This window comes from Corylus avellana, chromosome ca3 (assembly GCF_901000735.1).
Source record: "Corylus avellana chromosome ca3, CavTom2PMs-1.0".
NCBI lineage: Eukaryota > Viridiplantae > Streptophyta > Magnoliopsida > Fagales > Betulaceae > Corylus > Corylus avellana.
Genome location: NC_081543.1, coordinates 19,848,142 through 19,871,463, shown reverse-complemented (window position 1 = coordinate 19,871,463; position 23,322 = coordinate 19,848,142). Strand labels below are relative to the sequence as shown.

Sequence of the window (23,322 nt, the reverse complement as noted above, 5' to 3'; positions counted from 1 at the left end):
CCCATATGGGGACGTTTTATTAAAATGTCTCTATTTCAAGCGTTAGTAAACATAGTTTTTTTTTTTTTTGTAGGGAGACCTCTTCAAGTCTTTTATATTACTAGTGCAACTTAGGAATTTGTTACTCATATCATTCATAATGTCTTTGAATTGCGTTGTATAACTGTTTTGAATGTAGGGTCGTAGAAGGCTCAATGAACATAAAATTCATTGGAATCCAATTTTAGGGTTCAGGCTGTGTCTTAGTAACAGTTCTTGAAATCTATTTGAGTGTGAAATGATTGTCCTTCAATTCTGAATGTAAGAATAAACTAAGGAAAACTTAGTTCCATAGTCTTGTCGTTGGGTGTAAAAAGATATCCACTTTTGGCTCTCCCCCCCTCCCTCTTCAGTGACACTTACCTCTCTTGTGGTTATATTTGGTTGGTTTAAATTAAATAATTTAGCCAAATTAGAGAGTCCTATCCACCAAATGAGGTATTAAATTACAGGACTGCCCTGATCATGGATGATTAAAGAGGCAGCCCCACCCTAATGTTGTTCATTTTGGAAGGAGAATAGGGTGGAGCTGAGGGAAGCTGGACACTGACATCGACAAAGGAAGTGCCTTCAGGTCTTGGCCAGAAAATAATGAAATTCCTTTTCCTTCACTAAGTTGCCCTAGATCAAACTAGTAACTTTGGTTCTTCGCAGAATTTGTGCTCCTAGCGCTTCTCCTAAAGGCAGAATAAAGAAAATTGTATATGAGGTTGAGGTTTATTTTCATTAAGTTGCAAGATGGAGCAAGAAAACTAGCTATTTCTCTTTCATTTTGAGCACATCCTAGTGGTCCAATCGAGGAGACTGAGAGTAGTGAAATTATCCTACATTTTTGAACCAATGATTTTCTCTCCAAAGGACAATCTTATACACAGTTTTCATGTTTTCTAGATATGTATTCTAGGGACATTTTTATCCAAATAGAGGAGAGTCTAGATCAATTCATAGATTTATACCTACATAGATTGGTGTCTTTGTAGAAAATAAAAAATTTATATCTAAATCCATCTTGTTCATGAACCTGTTAAAAATTAAAGAGAAATAATTTATTCCAACTTGTTTTATGCATATCTTTTACAAGAAGATGCTTATGCGTTCTATTTTTGGGTTCCCTTTCCTTTTTTTTTTTTTTTTTTTTTTCAATGTTATTATATTTGGGAAACCCCAAGGGGTTGGCTCAGTGGTTGGACAGACTGAGACTTTGAGTATGCTCCTCAAGGTCTTATGTTCAAAACCCATTGAATGCAAACTGCTTCCTGGGGCCATCGGACTGGGGGTTCGCCCCTTGAATTAATCGAGGTGCACTTTCGGGAAACTCCTTGCCGAGGGCTAGTGCACTCTCGGGATTAATTAGAGCGAAGCTCCGGATTCCTAGTGCCAAATAAAAAAAAAAAAAATTTGGTATATTTTTTTTTTGATAAGTAATTTACATTGAAAATGCGTAGAGGGGCGCAACTCAAGTATATAGGAAGTATGTAAACGAAACCCCCACTAAGTAGAAAATGAAGCACATAACTCTAAGCAATACACTTGGTCAAATAACCATTGTTGGTCTAGAATTGACCGATTTCTGTTCTCTCCTAGATGGGAGGAGAAGTTTCCTGATGTGGTTCAGAGGAGACTTCCTTGTCAATTGTTTGATCACTTTCCTATTTTACTTGACTGTGGAGTGAGGAACAGAAGTGGAGGATACTCCAAGTTTGAGAATATGTGGTTGAAATCTAAGGGGTTTGTGGATCAGGTGAAAATTTGGTGGCAATCATATCAGTTTCATGGGAATCCCAGCCGTGTGCTAGCACCCAAATTGAAAGCTTTGAAAGGTGACCTGCAACGTTGGAATGATGAAGTTTTTGGGAATGTCGGGAAAAGGAAGAAGGTGTTATTGGATGGTATTAGGGAGCTTGATATCCTTGGGGAAGGTCGAGGGTTGAACGAGGAGGATAGGAGGAGCAAAGATGAGTTGTCTTCGGAGTTGGAGAGACTACTGTTGTGTGAGGAAGCTAGCTAGCTTCAAAAATCTCGGGCTCTATGGGTTTGGGAGGGGGATAAGAACACAAATTTTTTTCACAGGGTGGCAAACTCAAATGGAAGGAACAATGCCATTGGGTCTTTAATTGTCAATGGCTCCTTGTCCTTAGAAGCCACAGATATCAAGGCGCATATTGTTCAGTTCTATACACACTTGTTCATTGAGAGTTGTAGTTAGAGGCCTATACCTAATGATTTATCCTTTCAGTCTATTGGAAGAGTGGAGGGCTTGTGGTTAGAAAGGGATTTTGAAGAGAGTGAGATGTTCAAGTGGTTAAGGAGTTACAAGGAGACATGTCACTGGACCCTGATGGCTTTTCCTTGGGTTTTGTGCAGACATGTTGGGAAGTGATTAAAACAGATTTAATGGCTGTTTTTGGAGATTTCCATTGCAAGGGGACGTTTCAGAAAAGTCTGAATGCAACATTTATAGCGCTAATTCCTAAGAAAGTAGAGGCGGAGGAGCTAAAGGACTTTCGACCTATAAGTTTGGTGGGGGTTGTGTACAAATTGATTTCTAAAGTGTTAGTGAATCAATTGAAAAATGTGTTAGAGAATATAATAGCAAAGTCACAAAAATGCGTACATTAAGGGGAGACAGATTCTAGATTTGGTTCTAATAGCTAATGAATGCATTGATAGATGTCTTAGATCTGGGGAACCCGGTTTGTTATGTAAGTTGGACCTAGAAAAGGCGTATGATCATGTGAATTGGGATTTTTTACTATTCATATTGCATCGAAGTGGGTTTTGGGAGAAATGGAGAAAATGGATAGCTTTCTGTATTTTTACAGTTTGATATTCAGTTTTGATTAATGGAGAACCGTTAGGTTTTTTTAGTAGTACTCGGGGTATAAGACAAGGGTATCTGCTATTTCCTTTTCTATTTGTTATTATTATGGAGGCGCTAAGTAGAATGATGGCGGCTACAAAAGATAGTGGTCTTGTGGTTGGTTTTTCAGTGGGAACAAGAAACAATCCTGGACTCATTGTCTCACATTTGTTGTTTGCTGATAATGCATTGATATTTTGTGGGGCCAACGAGGACCCAACTCCAAAATCTGCGCTGTCTTTTTCTATGCTTTGAAGTTGTTTCGGGGTTAAAAATTAATTTGCCAAAGTCTGAGATTGTTCCAATTGGTGAGGTGGAGGATGTTGATAGGCTGGTGAGTATTTTTGGTTGCAGGGTGGCAGGATTACTTATGAAATATTTGGGTCTTCCTTTGGGGGCGCCTTACAAGTCTACCACCATTTGGAATGGTATTGTCGAGACGATGGGAAGGAAGTTGGCGGGTTGGAAGAGACTGTATCTATCAAAAGGTGGGAGGATCACACTGATCAAAATCACTTTGTCCAACCTTCCTACGTATTTTGTCTCTATTCCCTATTCCTGTGAGTGTGGTGAATAGATTGGAGAAGCTACAATGAGATTTCCTATGGGGTGGTCTGAATGAGGAGCCTAAGTTCCACTTAGTGAAATGCTCTCAAATTTGCTTTCCCATGCAAGATGGTGGTTTGGGACTTTAGAACTTGCTCAATTTCAATCTCGCTTTATTGGGTAAATGGTTATGGCGATATGCTACGGAAAGAAAAGCGTATTGGAGATTGGTTGTTGTATTGGTGCATGAATGGCGGTTGGTGTACCATGGTGGTAGAGGGCCCTTATGGAGTTGGCGTGTGGAAACATATTCGGAGAGGGTGGAGAGTTTTCTCGAGATTTATTACATTTGGAACAGGAGATGGTTCCCACATTAGGTTTTGGCATGATACTTGGTGCGGGGATCAGTCTTTGAAGGAAGTTTTTCCTGAATTATTTTGAATTGCGAGTAATAAGGAGGCATGGGTTAGGGATCATATGCAACTGTCCAATGGTGTTATACAGTGGAATGTTGCTTTCTTACAAGCGGTCCAGGATTGGGAGGTAGAGGTGGTGATGGCTTTTTTTGGAAAGTTATATGCCTTCCATAGTCGAATAGGGGGGATGGACTGCATGCGGTGGACTCCTTCCAAACGAAATATTTTTGAGATGAGTTCTTTTTTTCGCATGCTTTCTTCTTCTTCGGGGACAGATGTGGTAGCTTCCTCTTTCCCGCGGAGGAGTATATGAAAAGCAAAAGTTCCATTGAGAGTCAGTTTCTTTGTGTGGACGGCGACTCGTGGAAAGATTTTGACTTTGGGTAATTTGCGTAAGAGAGGTATCATTGTGGTGGAATGGTGTTTGTATGTGTAAGCAGAGTGGTGAGTTTGTCAACCATCTTCTCCTTCATCGTGAAGTGGCACGAGCTCTATGGAGTGTGTTATTTACTCTTTTTGATGTCACATGGGTCATGTTTGGAGGGGTGGTAGATTTGTTAGCTTGTTGGCACGGTTAGAGAGGTAATAGTTCAGCAAAGGAGGTGTGGTGGATAGCCCCACTGTGTCTAATGTGGACTATTTGGAGAGAGCAGAATGCAAGATGTTTTGAAGATCAAGAAAGGTCGCTAGAAGAGCTCAAAAAGTTGTTTATCCAAACTCTATTTCATTGGGCTGACACTTTGAATGTGTCTCAATTTTCTACTATGCCTCAAATTTTGTCTTTATGTTCCTCTTTTTGCCTTTAGTGGGGCCTTTGTTTCTATACATCCTGTATATTAGGGTTGCGCTTCTCTGCACTTTTCAATAAATTACTTATTTATCACAAAAAAAAAAAAAAAAAATCAGATTACGTATACACATGCGAATGAGACCAATTCACTGTCCATGAAAGCATAGTATGTAGTGCCAACTTCTTCAACTCAAGCAAGCCACTCTCACGATCCTCAAAGCTTCATGCATTCCATTCTCGCCTTAGACACATCACACACAATAGAGTTATCCTCCATATGCGCAAAGCAAGCCGATTACCTAACTGTCCCCTCCTACTCCGCAAGCAATCAATCACCTTTCGCGGCATAACCCAAACAACACCTAAGAGTTGAAGAAACACGTTCCACATCTTAGTTGCAACCTCACAATGCAGAAATGAATGGTCAATGGACTCTCCACATTGTTTACACATATAGCACCACTTCATCGCCATAATATTTGTCTTTCGTAGATTGTCTAAAGTTAGGATTTTTCCTTGAGCCGCTGTCCACACAAAAAACGCCACTCTTGGGGGTGCCATCACCTTCCAAATACTCTTCCAAGGACCAAACGCCTGTGCCGGAGTAGATAAAGCCTGATAGTAAGACTTTACTTCAAATACATTCATTTTTGAAGGAATCCAACAAATTTTATCCTCACCTCCATCTCTAATTTTTTGGGAATAGAACCATTCGAAAAATCCCGAGACCACATCAAGTTCCCAATCATGCACAGGGCGAATAAACAGAACATTCCAATGAATGAGACCATTCAGGATCTCCATATTCTCCTCCACCACGCATCCTTGTTACATGCAATATTGTACAATTCTGGAAATACTATCTTCAATGGAAGTTCCCTACACCACACATCATGCCAAAATAACACTTTAGAACCATCTCATATATCATACTGCACATGACGCGCAAAACCTTCCCGCCCCCTTTGAATACATTTCCACACTCCCACTCCATAAGTTCCCCCTACCTCCTTAGAACACCAATCACCCATTTGATTCTCATATTTAACTTCCACTAATTTCCTCCACAAAGCATCCCGTTCCGTCGCATACCTCCACAACCACTTGCCCGACTATGCACTATTAAACTGAATCAAGTTTTGCACCCCTAACCCCCCTAACTTCATCAGAGTCCAAACCTTCGACCAATTCACCAAATGAAACTTCAATTCATCACCAATTCCTCCCCACAGGAAATCTCTTTGGATTTTTTCTATTCGATTTGCCACTCCCACTAAATAGGGAAGAGTGAGAGAACATATGTGGGTAAGTTTGAGTGAGTGCTTTTAATCAATGTTAACCTGCCTCCCTTAGATAAATACAACCTCTTCCACCCTACCAATTTATTATCCGTTTTCTCTATAATGTTACACCAAATGTTGGAAGCCTTATACAGTTCACCCAAAGGAAAACCCAAGTACTTAATTGGCAATTGTTAAAGCTTGTATGAACGGTTTATACACAAAAGGTGGAGGCTATTGTATTATTCAACTTATGCAACTTATGTTAACCTAATACAAGCATCCTATTATATAGGATTAGGGAAATACCATAAAGACTAAACTACCCCCAAAACCCTAATGACTCAAACCCTAATGACTCAAACCCTAACTCTTCTAACACTCCCCCTCAAGCTAGAGCATATACATCATATAACTCCAGCTTGGAAGATACAAGCAAACGAAAAACAACTAGAAAAGCATACTCTAACACTCCCCCTCAAGCTGGAACAGCTTGGAGCACATAATACAAATAACAAGATAATTAAATAAAACTTCAACGCCGGTCGAAAACTCATCAGAAACTTGAACAACCAAGATTTGATCGGATCTCGCCACAAAACACCAAGGCCGGTCGGATATATCGATCACTAACAACATTGGATCGATTCTCGCTGGAGAATCCAAGCCTGGTCGGATACAACGATCTTGGGATCGGTTCTAGCCGTAAAACACCACGGCCGGTCGGATACATCGATTAATAACAACTTGGGATCGGTTCTTGCCACAAAACACCAAGGCTGGTCGGATACATCGATCACCAACAACCAACAACAAATTTTTTTTTTTTTTTTTTGCGTGATTAACCAACAAGTTACGCCGGAAAACAGCTACTAGGAAAAAAAACTTCTCTGGAGCTTCAAAACTGGCCAGAGATGGGCAGACCACATCGGCAAAACCAAAAATAGAAGAAAAAACAGCAGAAAAGTCAAACTGAACAGTCACCAGAGCTTTGCCGGACCTTCACCGAAGTATCCCTGGGACTCGCCGGAGAAGATAGAATATTCCGGCTAGTTCAAAAACAGCAACTACAATATCAAACGATGACCACATATCAACGTTTCAACAACAAAAACATCAAACAACCGATTATTATTATTTTTTTTCCGATGGTCGCCGCAACTTCACCGGCCACCACAAAAGACTTTGGCCACCACAGAACATGCTAGCCATCACACCGAGCAACAAGAACTCGCACCCCAGCAGCAATGACAATAATGTTTTTTTTTTTTTTTTTCACCGGAGGTGTTCCTCCGATCACTGTAAAACAAAAAAAATTCTGCTACCAAGGCACTGCCCGTGTGGGCATTATGCCCACATGGGCGGTGCTGCCACCAGAAAAGCACTAAACAAAACAACACAAATATAGCGGAAAAATACTACTACAAACAAAGGGCGCCCAAGGATTCAAACCCTAAGGCTCTGATACCATGTTAAAGTTTGTATGAACGGTTTAGACACCAAAGGTGGAAGCTATTGTATTATTCAACTTATGTTAACCTAATACAAGCATCCTATTATATAGGATTAGGGAAATACCTTGAAGACTAAATTACCCCCAAAACCCTAATGACTCAAACCCTAACTCTTCTAACAGCAACAAAGCCACCCACCAAGAATTCTAGACAGCCCTTCCAGATTCATTCTGATGTGAAAACCCCCTTTCACATCAGAATGAATCTCAAACAATTTAGATTCCATGCAAAAGAAACCCAAATAACCCATCGCTAATTCAAAATCATAAAAACGGAAAAACCTCGAATAATTCCGATGACGACCTACTTCCGGTGACTATTCATAAGATGCATAACTTAATATAGTAAAATGCTACTCCATCCATTGACCATTTGGTATGTTACGTTGTGTTGAATATACCTCATGGATATACGCTTACTTGTGTACATTTCAATTTGTGCATATTTTTGATTTATTGAAGGAATCTTAGATTGAGATGGAGTAACACTAGAGATATTTTAATGCGGGTACTAAAATTATGTTTTGATGCAAGAAAGTAGAGCTTGGCTTTGGCAACTGTCATACTAATGAGTTAGTTATTATGGTCACATATACGGTTTCTTACTTTGACATTGTGCAATGTAGCTACTTGTTTTTTCTTCTTTTTGCCACTTTATTGATCATGTTGCTTGATGATTCTTACTTCGTAGTTCCGGATTTATGTTTTTATGTTCTATGAAGTGTTTTTTAGGTATACATAATATTGATGTATGGTAAGTTTATATGTGTAGGTTGAGAATGGAAAGGCTCAAGCTGCTAATTTTCCTTTTTGCACGATAGAGCCAAACATAGGGATTGTTGCAGTACCAGATCCTCGTCTCCAAGTACTTTCTGATCTCAGCAAATCTCAAAGAGCGGTCCCAGCATTCATAGAGCTTGTAGATATTGCTGGGCTTGTCAAGGGTGCCAGTCAAGGGGAGGTGACATTCTTTGTCTTTCACTAGTTCTAGTTTGCTTTTGCTATCATTGAATCTCTATATTGATATAGAGAAATGCTATATACACTCTCACTCCCACATTCCCTAACGTGGTAGTCAAAATTACCATTAGATCCAATAGTGATTCATCTAAAATTCAATGATGATTTTGATTGTCACGTTAGGGAGTGTGCACTTTGGAGTGCGAGAATGGGAGTGTGTATAACATTTCTCATTGATATATATTTATTTGTTTTGTTTTGTTTCACCATGCCTGTCTTATAGATTAGACTGCAAATAGGTAGGTAGGCATCAACTCAATTTTTTTTTAATTCTCTTATTGCAGGGGTTGGGTAATAAATTTTTATCACACATTCGCGAGGTGGACTCCATACTTCAGGTTTTTGCCTATTATATCAAATTCATGTTCTTGTATGGCCTTTTTTATCTTTGTTTTCCTCAACAAATTGTTTGTATATTCGTGAATTTGTCATGTTGCTTAGTATTTGCAATGACTGGATGCAAGAAGGTTTAAAAAGTACAGGATAACATCAATTCTTCTGTAAAACTTTTTAGCATAATTTACCACATAATCTTTTTCCTATGCTCATGCTTCTTCTTTTTGTTTTTAAAGTCATTTTATTGCTCCATGGATACTAGAAAGTCTATCCTCATTCATCTTTGCTGATGAAGTCATTTTACTTAATTTTTTCTTAAATTGGGGACCATAAAATCTCCAATGAAGCTTAAAGGAGGCATCAGAGCCAAGAAGGGAGTATGACAAGCCCCTCTTAATCTAAGCCTTGACTTTTTTTTATAAGTAATTAAATCTCATAAAAAGTCCATAAGGGTGTAACCTAAGTACACGTGAAGAATACAAGAGAAGAACCCAATTAAGATGGAGGAGGAGAACACAGATAAAGAAATTCTAGCATTGTGTTATCTCTAAATACACCACATTAAGTACATAAGAATCATCTTCCAAATTTCAATATTGCAATGACTTCGAAATTGACCTCTCCAACAAGTCAATAACTCCACCGGCTGTTAGGGCATGACCCACTCTATCCCAAAAATACGGAAGATTGAATCACTCATAAGTCTCTGGCCACTTCGCAATGGAGCAAAATATGATCAATGGTTTCCCCACTCTTCTTACACATACAATATCAATTCGTCATTATGACGTCTCTTCTTCCTCAAGTTATCCTTCTTGGGTTGGGATGCAAAATTCCATTACTAATAATATTGATGCATGCTGGACTTGGAAATTATATGTACTCAATAAAAAAATGAAAAGTTTCTTTACTAGTATTATCATATTGGTGCATGCTGGGCTGAATGCTTAGGCCATATATGCTTTAGACCTTGATTCTCATTTGATTTATTTTTTTTGATAAACAATTTATTTATTTTTATAAGTAATAATGCATTAAGAGCGCAGAGGGGCGCAACCCTAGTACACAGGAAGTATACAAGAGAGCGACTAAGTAGGGGAGAAAGAAGAAGAGAACATAAAGAGAAAATCAGAAAAATCGATCACTAAAGGAGCAAGCCATCCTGCTGTCCATGTGAATAAGGTGTACAAAAAGAAGTGAATAAGATCCTCTAGGTTCCTCGACAAATCCTCGAAACATCTCGCATTCCTTTCCTTCCAAAGACACCATAGGAGACACAAGGGAGCCATCTTCCAAACCACAGCACTACTAGTTCTACCTCCCGCCCACCAACTGGCAAACATCTCCATGACGCTTCTAGGCATAACCCAACTCAAGTTAAAGCGAGAGAAGATGACCTCCCACAACTTGCGCGCGACCCCACAATGAAGGAAGAGATGATCCACAGACTCCCCATCCGCCTCACACATACAACAACGATTAATCACAACAATACCTCTCTTCTGAACATTATCCAGTGTGAGAGATTTCCCAAGAGCGGCCGACCATGCAAAAAACGCCACTCGCAAAGGAGCCTTAGTACGCCAAATCCTTCTTCACGGGAAATGGTTAGGCTCCTTAAGGGCAAGCCTCCTGTGGAAAGTGCGGACCTCGAACTTCCCTTTACTTGAAGGAATCCACCACATTCGGTCATCCCCTTCCCCCCGGATCGGAGACGAATACAAGAGAGAGAAGAAAGAGGCTAAGGCCATCTCCTCCCAATCATGGATACTACGGGTAAAAATAACGTTCCAGTGCACCATCCCATTTACACACTCCCGGATATCCGCAATGGAGGCATCCTTGTTGCGGGCTATATTAAAAAGGCCCGGAAAAACATCTTTGAGAGGCGTCTCGCCGCACCAACAATCCTCCCAAAATTTGACCTTCCCCCCCAAACCGGGAACTAATCTGAAGTGGCACCGAAACGACCTCCAAACCCCACAAATGTGTTTCCATAACCCTACCCCATGCGTTCCATGAGGAACATTTGAACGCCAACCACCCCAAACCACCCCATACTTAGCCACCAAGATACTTCTCCACCAAGCTTCTTCTTCATTTGCAAATCTCCATAACCATTTCCCCAAGAGGGCTTGATTGAAAAGGCGCAAGCTCCGAATCCCTAGACCTCCCTCAGCAATCGGAGAACAAACCTCGTGCCAACTGACCAAATGGAACTTGGGCTCATCCTTAAAACCTCCCCATAAAAAATCCCGTTGAATCTTCTCAATACGATTCGCCACGGAGATAGGGATGGGAAACAGAGATAGAAGATAGGTGGGAAGATTGGATAAGGTGCTCTTGATGAGGGTGAGCCTCGCCCCCTTGGACAAATAAGAACGCTTCCAAGAGGCCAACCTTCTAGCAATTTTCTCCACCATATCATCCCAAACAGCCAACTGCTTGAAGGAAGCCCCTAGCGGAAGACCCAGATACTTCAAGGGAAGAGAGCTAGTGCTACAACCCAAAACGCCGGCCAACTCATCTGTCTCAACTGAATCTCCGACTGGGACCAAAACAGACTTGGCCCGATTAATTTTTAGCCCGGAAACCGCCTCGAAGCCTATACTGAGGGCTTTAATAAATCTAACATGTTTCGGTTCTGCCTCACAAAACACCAAAGTATCATCAGGAAAAAGAAGATGGGAGATCGAAACCCGCTTATGCTCCCTGGCACCCACATAGAACCCGTTGATGAAGCCCCTACTAATGGAGGCATTAATCATCCTGCTAAAAGCCTCCATGACCAAAATGAACAAAAAAGGCGATAGAGGATCACCTTGTCTAACCCCACGCGAGCTCACAAAGAAACCGGAGGGCGAACCATTGATCAACACCGAGAACCGCACGGACGAGATACAATGCTCAATCCAAGAGCACCATTTGTCGCCGAATCCGCACCTTCTTAATAAATAGAGTAGAAACTTCCAGTTCATGTGATCATAAGCCTTCTCCATATCCAACTTACACAAGAGGCCGGGATCCCCGGATCTGAGACGGCTGTCCAGGCATTCATTGGCAATAAGCACCGAATCCAAAATATGTCTACCTTTGACAAAAGCGTTTTGCGGATTGGATATGACCCGGTTCATGACTCCCCTCATTCTGTTGGCTAAGACCTTCGCAATGATCTTATAAATCCCTCCCACAAGACTAATAGGACGGAAGTCCTTCAGATCGGAAGCCCCATGCGACTTCGGAATGAGAGCAATGAATGTAGCATTGAGACTTTTTTCGAATTTACCTCGATCATAGAACTCCACAAAAACAGCCATGACATCCTTTTTGATCGCCTCCCAACAATCCTGAAAGAAAGCCATAGAAAAACCATCCGGGCCTGGAGCCTTGTCCCTATCCATTTTTTTGACCACCTCCCACACCTCCCTTTCCTCAAAAGAAACTTCTAGGCTAGAAGACTCTTCATCCTCCAACATATCGAATTGAAGATTGTCCAACCTCGGTCTCCAACTAAGGGGCTCTGTGAATAGAGTCTCATAAAAGCGAGTAATATGATTACTAATAGCCTCTTGATCAGAGGTAGTAGTTCCATGAATGTTCAAAGACTCAATATAGTTCTGTCTACGGTTGGCATTAGCGATCCGATGGAAGAATTTAGTACACTTGTCACCCTCTTTCAACCAACGGATTCTTGATTTTTGCCTCCAACTAATTTCTTCTTGAAGGAGAGAGGTTTCTAACTCCCTAGCGAGCACCTTTTTCTTCTCGATCTCTTCCGCGGATAACCCTCTTTCTTCCTCCACCCTATCCAGAGCTTTGAGATCTTCCATACGATCCTTAATCCCAACCCCCACGTTGCCAAAATCTTGAGCATTCCATCTCCTTAAATCCCACTTTAGAGCTTGCAACTTCTTGGAAAGGATGAAACTCGGAGTACCCTGAAAAAGATACGAGTCCCACCAGCTGCGCACTTTGTCCACAAAACCCTCCACTTTAAGCCACATATTCTCAAACTTGAAAGGCCTTTTACCTCCCTCATGAGAGCTACAATCCAAAATAATAGGAGCATGATCAGAACAAACCCGAAGCAACCTCTTTTGGCGCAAGTCCGGGTGGCGGGCTTCCCAATCCGGGGTAACAAGAAACCGATCAAGCCTAGACCAAGAATTATTGTTTGACCAAGTAGAAATTCCCCCCACTAAGGGAAGGTCCATGAGGCCCTGTTCCGAAATGAACTCACCAAAATTCCTCATTGCCGACCGAGAATGAGCTCCCCTTGACCTTTCACTAGAATAAAGAGTGACATTGAAGTCCCCACCAGTACACCACGGGACGTCCCAGCAACTCATGATCCCTGCCAATTCCTCCCAAAGTAAACGCCTAGTAATAGCTCTGTTAGGACCATATACCCCCGCAAACGCCCACTCGAAACCATGCTCAATATTCTTGAAGGAACAAGCCTCCACATAACTTCCCAACGCTATATCTACCTTCTCCACAGCCCTCTTGTCCCACATGAGCAATATACCCCACGAAGCCCCAATGGAAGGAACAAAGCACCACTCCACATACGGACATCCGCATAAGCTCCTCACCAAATTGTACGAAATGAAATCCATCTTAGTCTCTTGGAAACAAACAACATCAGCCTTCCAATTTCTAAGCAAATTTCTAACCCTCAACCTTTTATCCCTCTCATTCAAACCTCTCACATTCCATGAAAGAATTTTCAGCTTCATGATTTAACTCGACTGACCCTCCCCTTATTTCTTTCCCTTGATGAATGCTCCAGAAAATTAACAGAGGACTGCAAATTAATAAGCTCCCTCTTACCTTTTTTGATAATAGGAGTGCACACTGCCCTCTCCACTTCTTTGCCTCTGTTGTCGGCCAGAAGCCCCCCAATGGTCTCCTCAAGCTTACCTTCCTCACCATCACAAGTTAGGCCAACTTCCTTGCAAGCCTGAATGATAAAATTTCTCTCCTGCACCTCCAACTGTGTCTCCTGAACAGAATCTGGGACAAAAGAATCCTGGTAGCTAGAACCCACCACTTCTGTAGAAGCTCCATATAGGTTATCAGTCTGTGATATGCAACGCCCGTCTCCTTACCCAGAAAACCCTTCACAGAAGCACCCTGAGAACCTCCCATCTTGACCTCCTCACCGACGCTGGTAGCAGACCCAGAGAATTCCGGAGACACCCCACTGCCAGGCTGCTTACCCAGAATCCCAGAAACAGAGACACCCAAGACCCCCTTGAGATCACCTTGGTCGACCAGCCCCTTCACCAGACTGGGTAGAGGCCCCTGCGTCTTCATCGAGGAACCCATCGTCTCCGTAACCTCGACCAAGGAGTCCGCCGTCAATATATCTCCCAAAGTGTCAACCCTTGCCGGACTCGCCGCCCCCTCACTGAGCATGTCTTCCTTAGTCGGCACCTCTGACGGAGATGTGGTTGCTAACTCCAGGGCCGAAACGACCTCCCTGTCCCAAGACAACAACCTCTCCTCGGAACTGGAATAGATACCGGCGACTCCCACCAGAGACTTTGGGCCTCCCTTCAAGCAGTCCAGCTCACCGACCGGAGGAGCCGATGCTTGATCACTTAAATTCGCCACCACCGTAGCCTTGAAACTAGGACCCACCGTCGGAACATCTCCCAGACCACCCTCACTTGCCGGATTATTTCTCTCCTCCCCCTCACTGGACTGGACGACCTCTGTCGGCACCTCTGCCGGAGACGAAGGGACAGTTTGCGAGACAGACCCGGCATGGGACACCCTGTCGCAGGACATCGGCCTAACCTCGGGACTACCGGCGAGGCCCACCGGAGCGACAGGGCCTCCTGACGAGCTCTCCGGCACATCCACCAGCTTCGAACCTCCATCCGATGCCTCCCCTTTCTCGACGGGCCGAACAGCTTTCCTCCTAAAATAAGTCTTGACCGGATGGTATCTCTTACCATGCTTGGGCCTACCCCAATAAACCTTCCTGGGCTGGGCTACTTCCTTCATATGATTTTCCCCTCCTACTAGCCCATAATCACACGATCCCCCAGGCCTAGGTAGAGCACTCAGGCCTTCCACAAATCTGATAGCCCTCGCAATTCTGTCGAGCCCCACGTCCACCTCGCCTCTCAATCTTACCAGCGTCTCCTTTGCATTAATTAAGTCCTCTTTAACACGAAACCAGGCTTGCACGACAGGACTACCTGCCCCCTCCCGTCCCTTCACATGATCAGCTCCGCTTACTGAGACTGGCAGACTCGTCGTGGTGATCAACCTGCTCGCCTGAACTGGAAACCTGCTCGCCGAAGCTCCGCCGTGAAGACCCAGTAACTCCCCTACCTTTGGGTTGCTCGTTCCCTCCCCATCAAAACGCTGATTCTTCTTCGGACCCTCCATACCGCCCCTGTCCGACCTCACTGCGGCTAGGGACTCATGTAGACCCTCCTCCTGTGTATCCGAAAGCTGGTCTTGCTTATTCTTCACTACAGAAACCTCCTTCAACCACCTTGGGACCCTGGCAATTGGCTCAGTGAAAGTATCGAAACAGTCCTCTGTCGTCTGCAGCGATGACCCCATAACTTCCACGTAGCTATTTCTTCTCCCCCCTTCATCATTTTTCTTAATAACTTCCCTAACCTCCCTAGGCTCACACAGGGAAAGCTTGGCGAAGTGCACCTCCGTAATGAGACGTTTCCATCCTTGACCATGACGTCCTTCTGGTATAATGACCGAGCCACTCCTATGCCTACCATCAAATTCTTCAATTGTCAGGAACCTCCCATGTCTGTTAGCACATTTCTGTGCAATTATCCGTGGATACCTTGCTCTGGATTGGTCCCAAAAAACCTCTGAAGAATCCACTGCCACCAGGTCTTCTATAATGCGTGCCAACCACACCACCTCATCCTTGTGCAAGAAGATGGTTTTTTGTTTCCTATTGCCTCTTTCGAAAATTCTCACCCCTGAAACCCCACTCTTAATCAGAAACTCGAAAGTTTTGGACTCCACAATCCACTTTCTCGAAGTAGCCATACCGCTCCCTAGATCACCAGCAAAAAACTAGACCCCCAACCAGTAACCACGCGCCACCCACGCGCCTATTCTCAGGCGAGGTTGGAAGAGAGAGAAGAGAGCGACATGTAGCTAGATGATTGGATCCAAAAAATCCAAAAGTTGCGCCTTTTATTTTTGATAAACAATTAATTCATTGAAAAGCCTTAGTACACAGGATATATATAAAGAAAGGTCTCACTAAAGGCCAAAAAAAGAACAAAAATCCACAAATTGAGACAAAGTAGGAAATTGGAAAACATTAAAAGCCCCCGCCCAATTGAGTAGGGTCTTGACCAACATGTTTTTGAGCTTGTCATGTGTCTTCTCATGATCTTCAAAACATCGTGCATTCCGCTCTCTCCAAACAGTCCACATTAAACACAATGGGGCTATTCTCCACTATCCATAATTGAACGATTACCTCTCTGATCTCACCAACACTAATACCCTTCCAGGCATAACCCATGGGACATCAAAGAGAGTAAATATCACACTCCATAAGGCTCATGCTACTTCGCAATAAAGAAGGAGATGATCAATTTATTTGCTGCTTCGCTTATGCATGCAAGACCATTCTACTATAATAATTCTTCTCGTGCGCAAATTATCCAAAGTTAGAATCTTGCTGAGAATTGCTGTCCACACAAAGAAGCTCAGCTCACCCTCAATGGTACTTTAGCTTTCCATATACTCCTCTAAGGAATGGAAGAAACCCCCAATGTAGACGCCCCTGAAGTAGAAAGCACGTTAAAAAATGACCGCACTTCAAATTTCTTTTGCTTTGGAGGAGTCCACCAAATACAATCCTCCCCCTCTATCTGTCGTTTGAGAGCAAACAACATCCCAAAAAAAGCCATCACCACCTCTACCTCCTAGTCCTGGGCCGCTTGTAAAAAAGGTACATTCCATTGAATAACACCATTAGAAATCTTCATGTTATCCTTGACCCACGCCTCCTTACGAAATAACTCTGAGAAGACTTCCTTCAGAGATTGATCCCCACACTAAATATTATGTCTGAATCTTATTTGAGAACTATCCCCTACATCAAATCTAAAAGATCTTGAGACCCTCTCTTAAACCCTCCCCTCTTCAATGATGCTGAGAACACAAAGATCCTCCAAAAGGACCTTCTTCCTTTCTACATTGCCAAACACCGTCTCATTCCATCTCGTTAGGTCAACTTTCAAAGCCATGAACTTGCTAGCTAAAATGAAGCTAGGAGAGCCTCGGAAAAGATAAGAGTCCCACCACTGTTTCACCCTGTCCACAAAACCCTCAAACTTTAGCCTCATATTTTCAAATTTGCAGGGCCTACTACCCCCATGAAAATCACCATAGTTGAGGAGGATCGGGAAGTGATCTGAATAAATTTTAGGAAGACTTCTCTGTGATAGGTTAGGAGCTTGGCTTCCCACTCCAGAGAAACGAGGAATCTATTAATTTTTGACGAAGAAGGAGATTCTCGATCATTTGACTAGGTAAAAGTTCCACTCACAAAAGGGAGGTCCATCAAGCCTTGATCAAAAATGAAATTGGAAAATTCCGCCATAGCTGGGCATAAACGGGCTTTACTTGATCTCTCACTAGGAATCTGGTAACATTGAAATCACCCCCAATGCACCAAGGCAAGTTCCACTAGCTAAGTAAACTTGCCAACTCATCCCAAAGGAGTGTTCTATCCCTATCTAAATTAGGGCCATAGGCGCCCACAAAAGCCCTAGTGAAGTGATCCTCAACAATTCTAAAGGTGAAAGTCAAGGAGAATTCCCCGACACACTCGGTCAATTTTCTCCACCACCCTCCTATCCCACATAATCAAGACGCCACCTAAGGCCCCTTTGGACTCCAAACAACACCGATTGACATGATGACAACCCCACAAATTATGAACTATACTACTAGACATGACATCAAGCTTGGATTCTTGGCAACAAACAATGTTAGTTTGTTCAACTGCTATACTTCCTCCCAAGTGCTGTTTCTTTTCAATTTTGATGAAATTTTATTTATGCATGTTACTTGCATCAAATTGTGCAAAGTGAGACTACTAGAAGAAAAAAATGCTTTATTGTAGAGGTGCTTAGTCCTTTTGCAATTTGAATTCTATTAAATCTATTGCTTGATAGGTTCAATGCATTTCATGTTTTTTATTTTCTTCTATGACATTAAACTTATATTTTTGGAGAGTACCACGTGTCTAATGTTAAGAGTAAGGTGGTGCTATTGGTTTATACACTTTGGTGTATATTGCCCGTGTATTTAGGAGCGGCTTACACTTTTTAATAAAATTTCCATTACTTATCAATTATTTATTTATTTTAATGTTATAAGAGGCCTAATATTTTTTTCCCAGGTCGTACGCTGTTTTGAAGATAATGACATTGTTCATGTGAATGGTAAAGTCAACCCAACATCGGATATTGATGTTATCAATCTTGAACTTGTTTTCTCAGATTTGGACCAGGTATTTCTAATTATAACCTGCTCTATACACACCTTATTAACTTAAAATAGGCGCTACCTCGTCAAAATTTAAATAATGAGCGCGGCATCATGTTGAATTTGGTTACAATTTCTTGTTTCCTGGTATTATGACAATTTGACTGATTTCACCTAAAATGTATCTTTGGCATATATGACTTGATTGTATGATTTGATTTCCTTTCGTTACGTATAATTGGTTTTGGATTCTTCTCATCTTTTTTCCTTATATATAGGACTAGTTTGAATGACTTTACTGTTATTGTTGTACAATTTTCTACAGGAGACCTAGTTCCTTATTATTTGTGGAGCTCGAACTCATCTATGAGGGCTCCTGCCTTCATTTTGTATCTCTTACTAGCGGTCCTCAAAACTTTGTGCATTCCTTTCTCTCCATAGACACCACATTACACACAAATGAACCATTCTCCAAATTTGCAGAACTGTACGATTACCTCTTTGTCCCCTCCAACTTCCCAAACATTCCTTCATGCTACCTGGCATCACCCATGTAACACCAAACATCTGAAGAACCATGCTCCATACCTCTATAGCAACCTCACAATGCAATAATAAATGATCAATTGATTCTCCACTTATGCTTACACATACAACACCACTCCGTCACTATAATGTTCTTCTTACGTAAATTGTCCAATATTAATACTTTCCCCAGCATCGCCGTCCACACAAAAAAAGCTACTCTCGGAGGAGATTTATTCTTCCAGATACTCTTCCAAGGACCAACCACCGGTGCCAGATTAACCATTACTTGATAGTATGACTTCACTTCAAAATTCTTCCTCTTCGAGGGGATCCAACAAATTTTATCCACACCACCATGCCTAATCTGTTGGGAATACAATAACTCGAAAAATCGCGAAACCACTTTCATTCCCCAATCATGAACATGTCAAATAAACATAACATTCCAATGAATAACACCATGTGCTCTATCCATATTCTCCTCCACCCATGCCTCCTTTGCACATGCTATATTGAACAATGCTGGAAAAAGAATCTTCAATGGTAACTCCCCACATCACACATCTTGCCAAAACAACACTCTAGAATCATCTCCTATCTCAAATTGAACATTCTGCTTAAAATTATCCCACCCCTTCCGAATACATTTCCACACTCCCACCCCATAGGGTCCCCCTACTTCCTTGGAGCACCAACCACCCCTCATCATATATATTTATCCTCCACTAATTTCCTCCACCAAGCATCTCCATCATTGGCAAACCTCCACAACCATTTACCTAACAAAGCTCGATTGAACTGAATCAAATTCCTTACCCCTAATCCCCCCACCTCCATTGGCATGCAAATCTTGGACTAGTTTACCAAATGAAATTTGAATTCGTCAACTACACCTGCCCACAAGAAGTCTCTTTGTATTTTTTCTATACACTTTGCCACTCCCATTGGAATCTGGAACAGAGATAAATAATACGTGGGTAGGTTAGAAAGAATGCTTTTAATCATCGTTAGCTTACCACCCTTGGATAAATACATCCGCTTCCACCCTGCCAACTTAGTCTCCATCTTCCCAATGACATTATTGCATATTGATGGATCCTTATAATGAGCAACCAATGGTAAACCCAAGTACGTAAACGACATCGAATCCACTCCACACCCAAGTATTCTTGACAAACCTTCCACATCTCTCACCTCACCTATAGGGACAATATCAAACTTTGACAGATTTATTTTCAACCCCAAAACCGCTTCAAAACATAGTAGCGAGCATCTCAAATTACGAAGTTGTTCCACCTTTGGCTTGCAGAAGATAAGTGTGTCATCGGCGAATAATAAGCGTGATACTACCATTACCTCGAATGTCGCGAACCTACCGAAAATCCAAACATAAGATCTCTCTCCATTGTTGCATTCATCATCTTGCTAAACGCCTCCATCACCAACACAAATAATAGAGGAGACAAAGGGTCCCCTTGTCTCACTCTTTGAGAGCTACTGAAAAAACTTGCAAGCGTTACATTAATGAGAACGGAAAATATACCGTAGAGGCACAATGATGAATCCAACCTCCCCATCTTTCCCCAAAACCACACCTCTTTAACATATATAGTAGAAAGTCTCAGCTTACATGATCATAAGCCTTCTCCAAATCCAGCTTGCAAATGAGACCTGGTTCCTTAGATCGAATCCGACTATCCACACATACATTTGCCATTAAAATAGAGTCCAGTATTTGCCTACCTGGAAGAAACGCATTTTGTGTATGTGACACAAGATTCCCCAACACTGAGTTCAACCGACTAACCAGTACCTTCGAGATTATTTTATACACTCCACTTACAAGACTTATAGGGCAAAATCCTTAATCTCCACCGCTCTAGCTTTTTTTGGAATTAGCGCAACAAATGTAGTGTTGATGCTCTTCCCAAATTTTCCACTCTCATGAAATTCCTTGAAAACCGCCATTAGGTCCTCCTTTACCACCCCCCAACATTTCTGAAAGAAAACCATAGTAAATTCATCAGGGCCAGGTGCTTTGTTGCCATTCAACTTCCTCACCACCTCCCATACTTCATCTTCCTCAAATTCTCACTCCATCCAAAGTCTCTCCCCTTCATCAATGGAGCTTGTTAGAAGAATGTATTAGGGTTTGAGGGCAATTTGGTCATTTATGTATTCTCTAAGCTTATATAATAATATGTTTGAGGTAGGCTACGTATCTTTGAACAGCCTCCTCTTTTCTCTAAACTTTCTTCATGCAAACCTCTCAACATGGTATCAGAGCCTAGGGTTTATACCTTTTCCTGATATCTTGTTTTTCTCTCCCAAATCTTTTTCTTTCTTTTATTTTAATCGTTTTTTTTTCCCCCGGTTCTATTCTTTTCTCCTCTCTCATTTATATTGCTACTGATCGAAGGCAGTTGAAGTGCTGGGCTTCAAGCTCGTGGTGGAAGATGGCGCCAGGTTCCCCATCGCCGATGGTATGAACCGCCGTCATCTCCATGGGTCTTAAGTCGTCAATGATTGGTTGGAGTCGTCGGTCGGTGCTGTCTGTGGTGATTAACACTCTGCGGTGGCCGGAGATTGTAGTTGGTTGTTTTCCGGCACGATTTGGGCAGGGGTTGGTTGTCGCCGGCGTTTGGCAGTCTCCGGAGGTTTGTTTGTTGTCGTTGGTTTTTTTTGGCACGATCTGGGTGTCACCGGCACGGGTTGGTTGTCGTCGGCGAGGTCTGGCTGTCTCCGGCGCGGTTCCGGCGAGGTCTGGCAGTCTCCAGCGCGGTTCCAGCGGTTTTCACAGACGAAGATTGGGTGTTTGGCTCCGGGTGCTTGCTGTCGCGTATTCGGGATAAGGATATCCCAACCTTAAACCGGGATAAGGCTATCCGGTTTCTGGTTTTCCCCTGTCCAGACCGGTCCAGCCCATTTTCCGGCCGGTTCAGTCCATTTTCCGGCCAGTTCAGTCCGGTTCAGGCCATTTTCCATCAGTTCAGGCCAGGTTCAAGCCAGTTCAGGTCAGTTTTTTGACAATTTCTCTCGGTTTCTTCCGGTTCACTATGGTTTAGACCTGTTTTTGCTCAACTTCAGTCCAGTTCAGGTCAGTTTTTGACGAATTTTATCGATTCTACCATGGTTTGAGTTGTTTTTAGTTGGCATTCATCATTGTCAGCAAGCTTTGCTTCGAGTTGGGGCTGTTTTGTGTGAGTTTTTTTTTTTATTCTCCTTGGTAGTTCGTTGGTTGGTGGACTTGTGTAGTTGTTTGCATCTGGTTAGTGCATTATAATGGCTCCTCCTTTCGATTCTGCTTCTATGGTTCCGGCTACTATGACACTTGTGAAACTTAATGGCAAAAATTATGGTTATTGGTCACGATCTGTAGAAGTATACTTGAGAGGGAAAGGTCTGTATTCTCACTTGGAATCTGAGCAATCTCTGGAAGATGACTCCAAAAGCCTTTGGGACCAGGCCGACAATCAGATTATATCTCTTATGTTGAATAGTATTGAACCTCACATTGGATCCTCATGTCTCTATCTTCCTACTGCTAAAGCAATTTGGGATCATCTCCGGCATATGTATTCTGGCACTGGGAATATCACTCGAGTTTATGAGGTGTGTCAACGATATTTTGGACTTGAGCAAGGTACTCAATCTTTAGATGAGTACTACAATTAGGTTGTGGCCGTCTGTCGGGAAAGAGACATGTATCAGCCGCTCTCCACTGACTTGAAGAAAATGGAGAAGCAACGTCAAGATGTGGATGTGGTTCGATTTCTTCTCGGCTTGAAACCTGAGTATGAGTCTGTTCGTGCGCAGATTTTGGGTGGTTCTGATCTCCCATTGCTTTCTGAGGTTTTTTCTCGGGTTCAGCGTGCTACTATTTCTGATCATGGTTCTTTGTTGAGCATGGAACGTACTGGTGATCATGCTGCATTTATTGCTGCCCGTGGTAGTTATGGTGGTTCCCGTGGAGGACGTGGCAGTCGAGGTGGTCGTGGTGGACGTGATTTCCGGGCAGGTGGTCGCATTAGAGGTCGTGGGCCTCGCAAATGCACTCATTGTGGCCGTACCAATCATTATGTGGAGTTTTGTTGGGACTTACATGGCACACCATCTGGGTTTGCCAATCAGGTTACTTCTCATGAGGGTTCTCTAGCCCCGACTGGACCACTTGGTACTTCAAGCTCACCTCTTGAGAATGATCTCATCTCCATTCCGAAAGATGAGTATGCTCAGTTCTTAGCCCATAAGTAGGCTTCTTCCTCTTCCACTGCTACTCTTGCTCAGTCAGGTACTGCATCTCACTGTCCTTTATCTTCCACTAGCAACCCGTGGGTTATCGATTCTGGCGCCAATGAACATATGACTGGTTCGTCTACTTTCCTCTCTAATTATCATCCTGTCGCATCACCTAGAAGTGTCACCCTAGCTAATGGTTCCCTATCCAAAGTGGTCGGCTCAGGCACTACCCATCTGAGTCCTGACATTGA

The 23,322-nt window shown here is 42.6% G+C and overlaps 1 protein-coding gene across 1 annotated transcript in view; it reads left to right on the top strand.

Annotated features, from left to right (window-relative positions):
* Nucleotides 1-23,322, top strand: part of LOC132176669 (uncharacterized) — a 69,344-nt gene that overhangs the window by 5,116 nt on the left and 40,906 nt on the right. Inside the window, exons 2-4 of the mRNA XM_059588938.1 lie at nt 8,217-8,405; nt 8,749-8,802; nt 18,219-18,329. Coding sequence (XP_059444921.1) covers nt 8,217-8,405; nt 8,749-8,802; nt 18,219-18,329 — 354 coding nt within the window. The remainder of the gene's footprint in view (nt 1-8,216; nt 8,406-8,748; nt 8,803-18,218; nt 18,330-23,322) is intronic.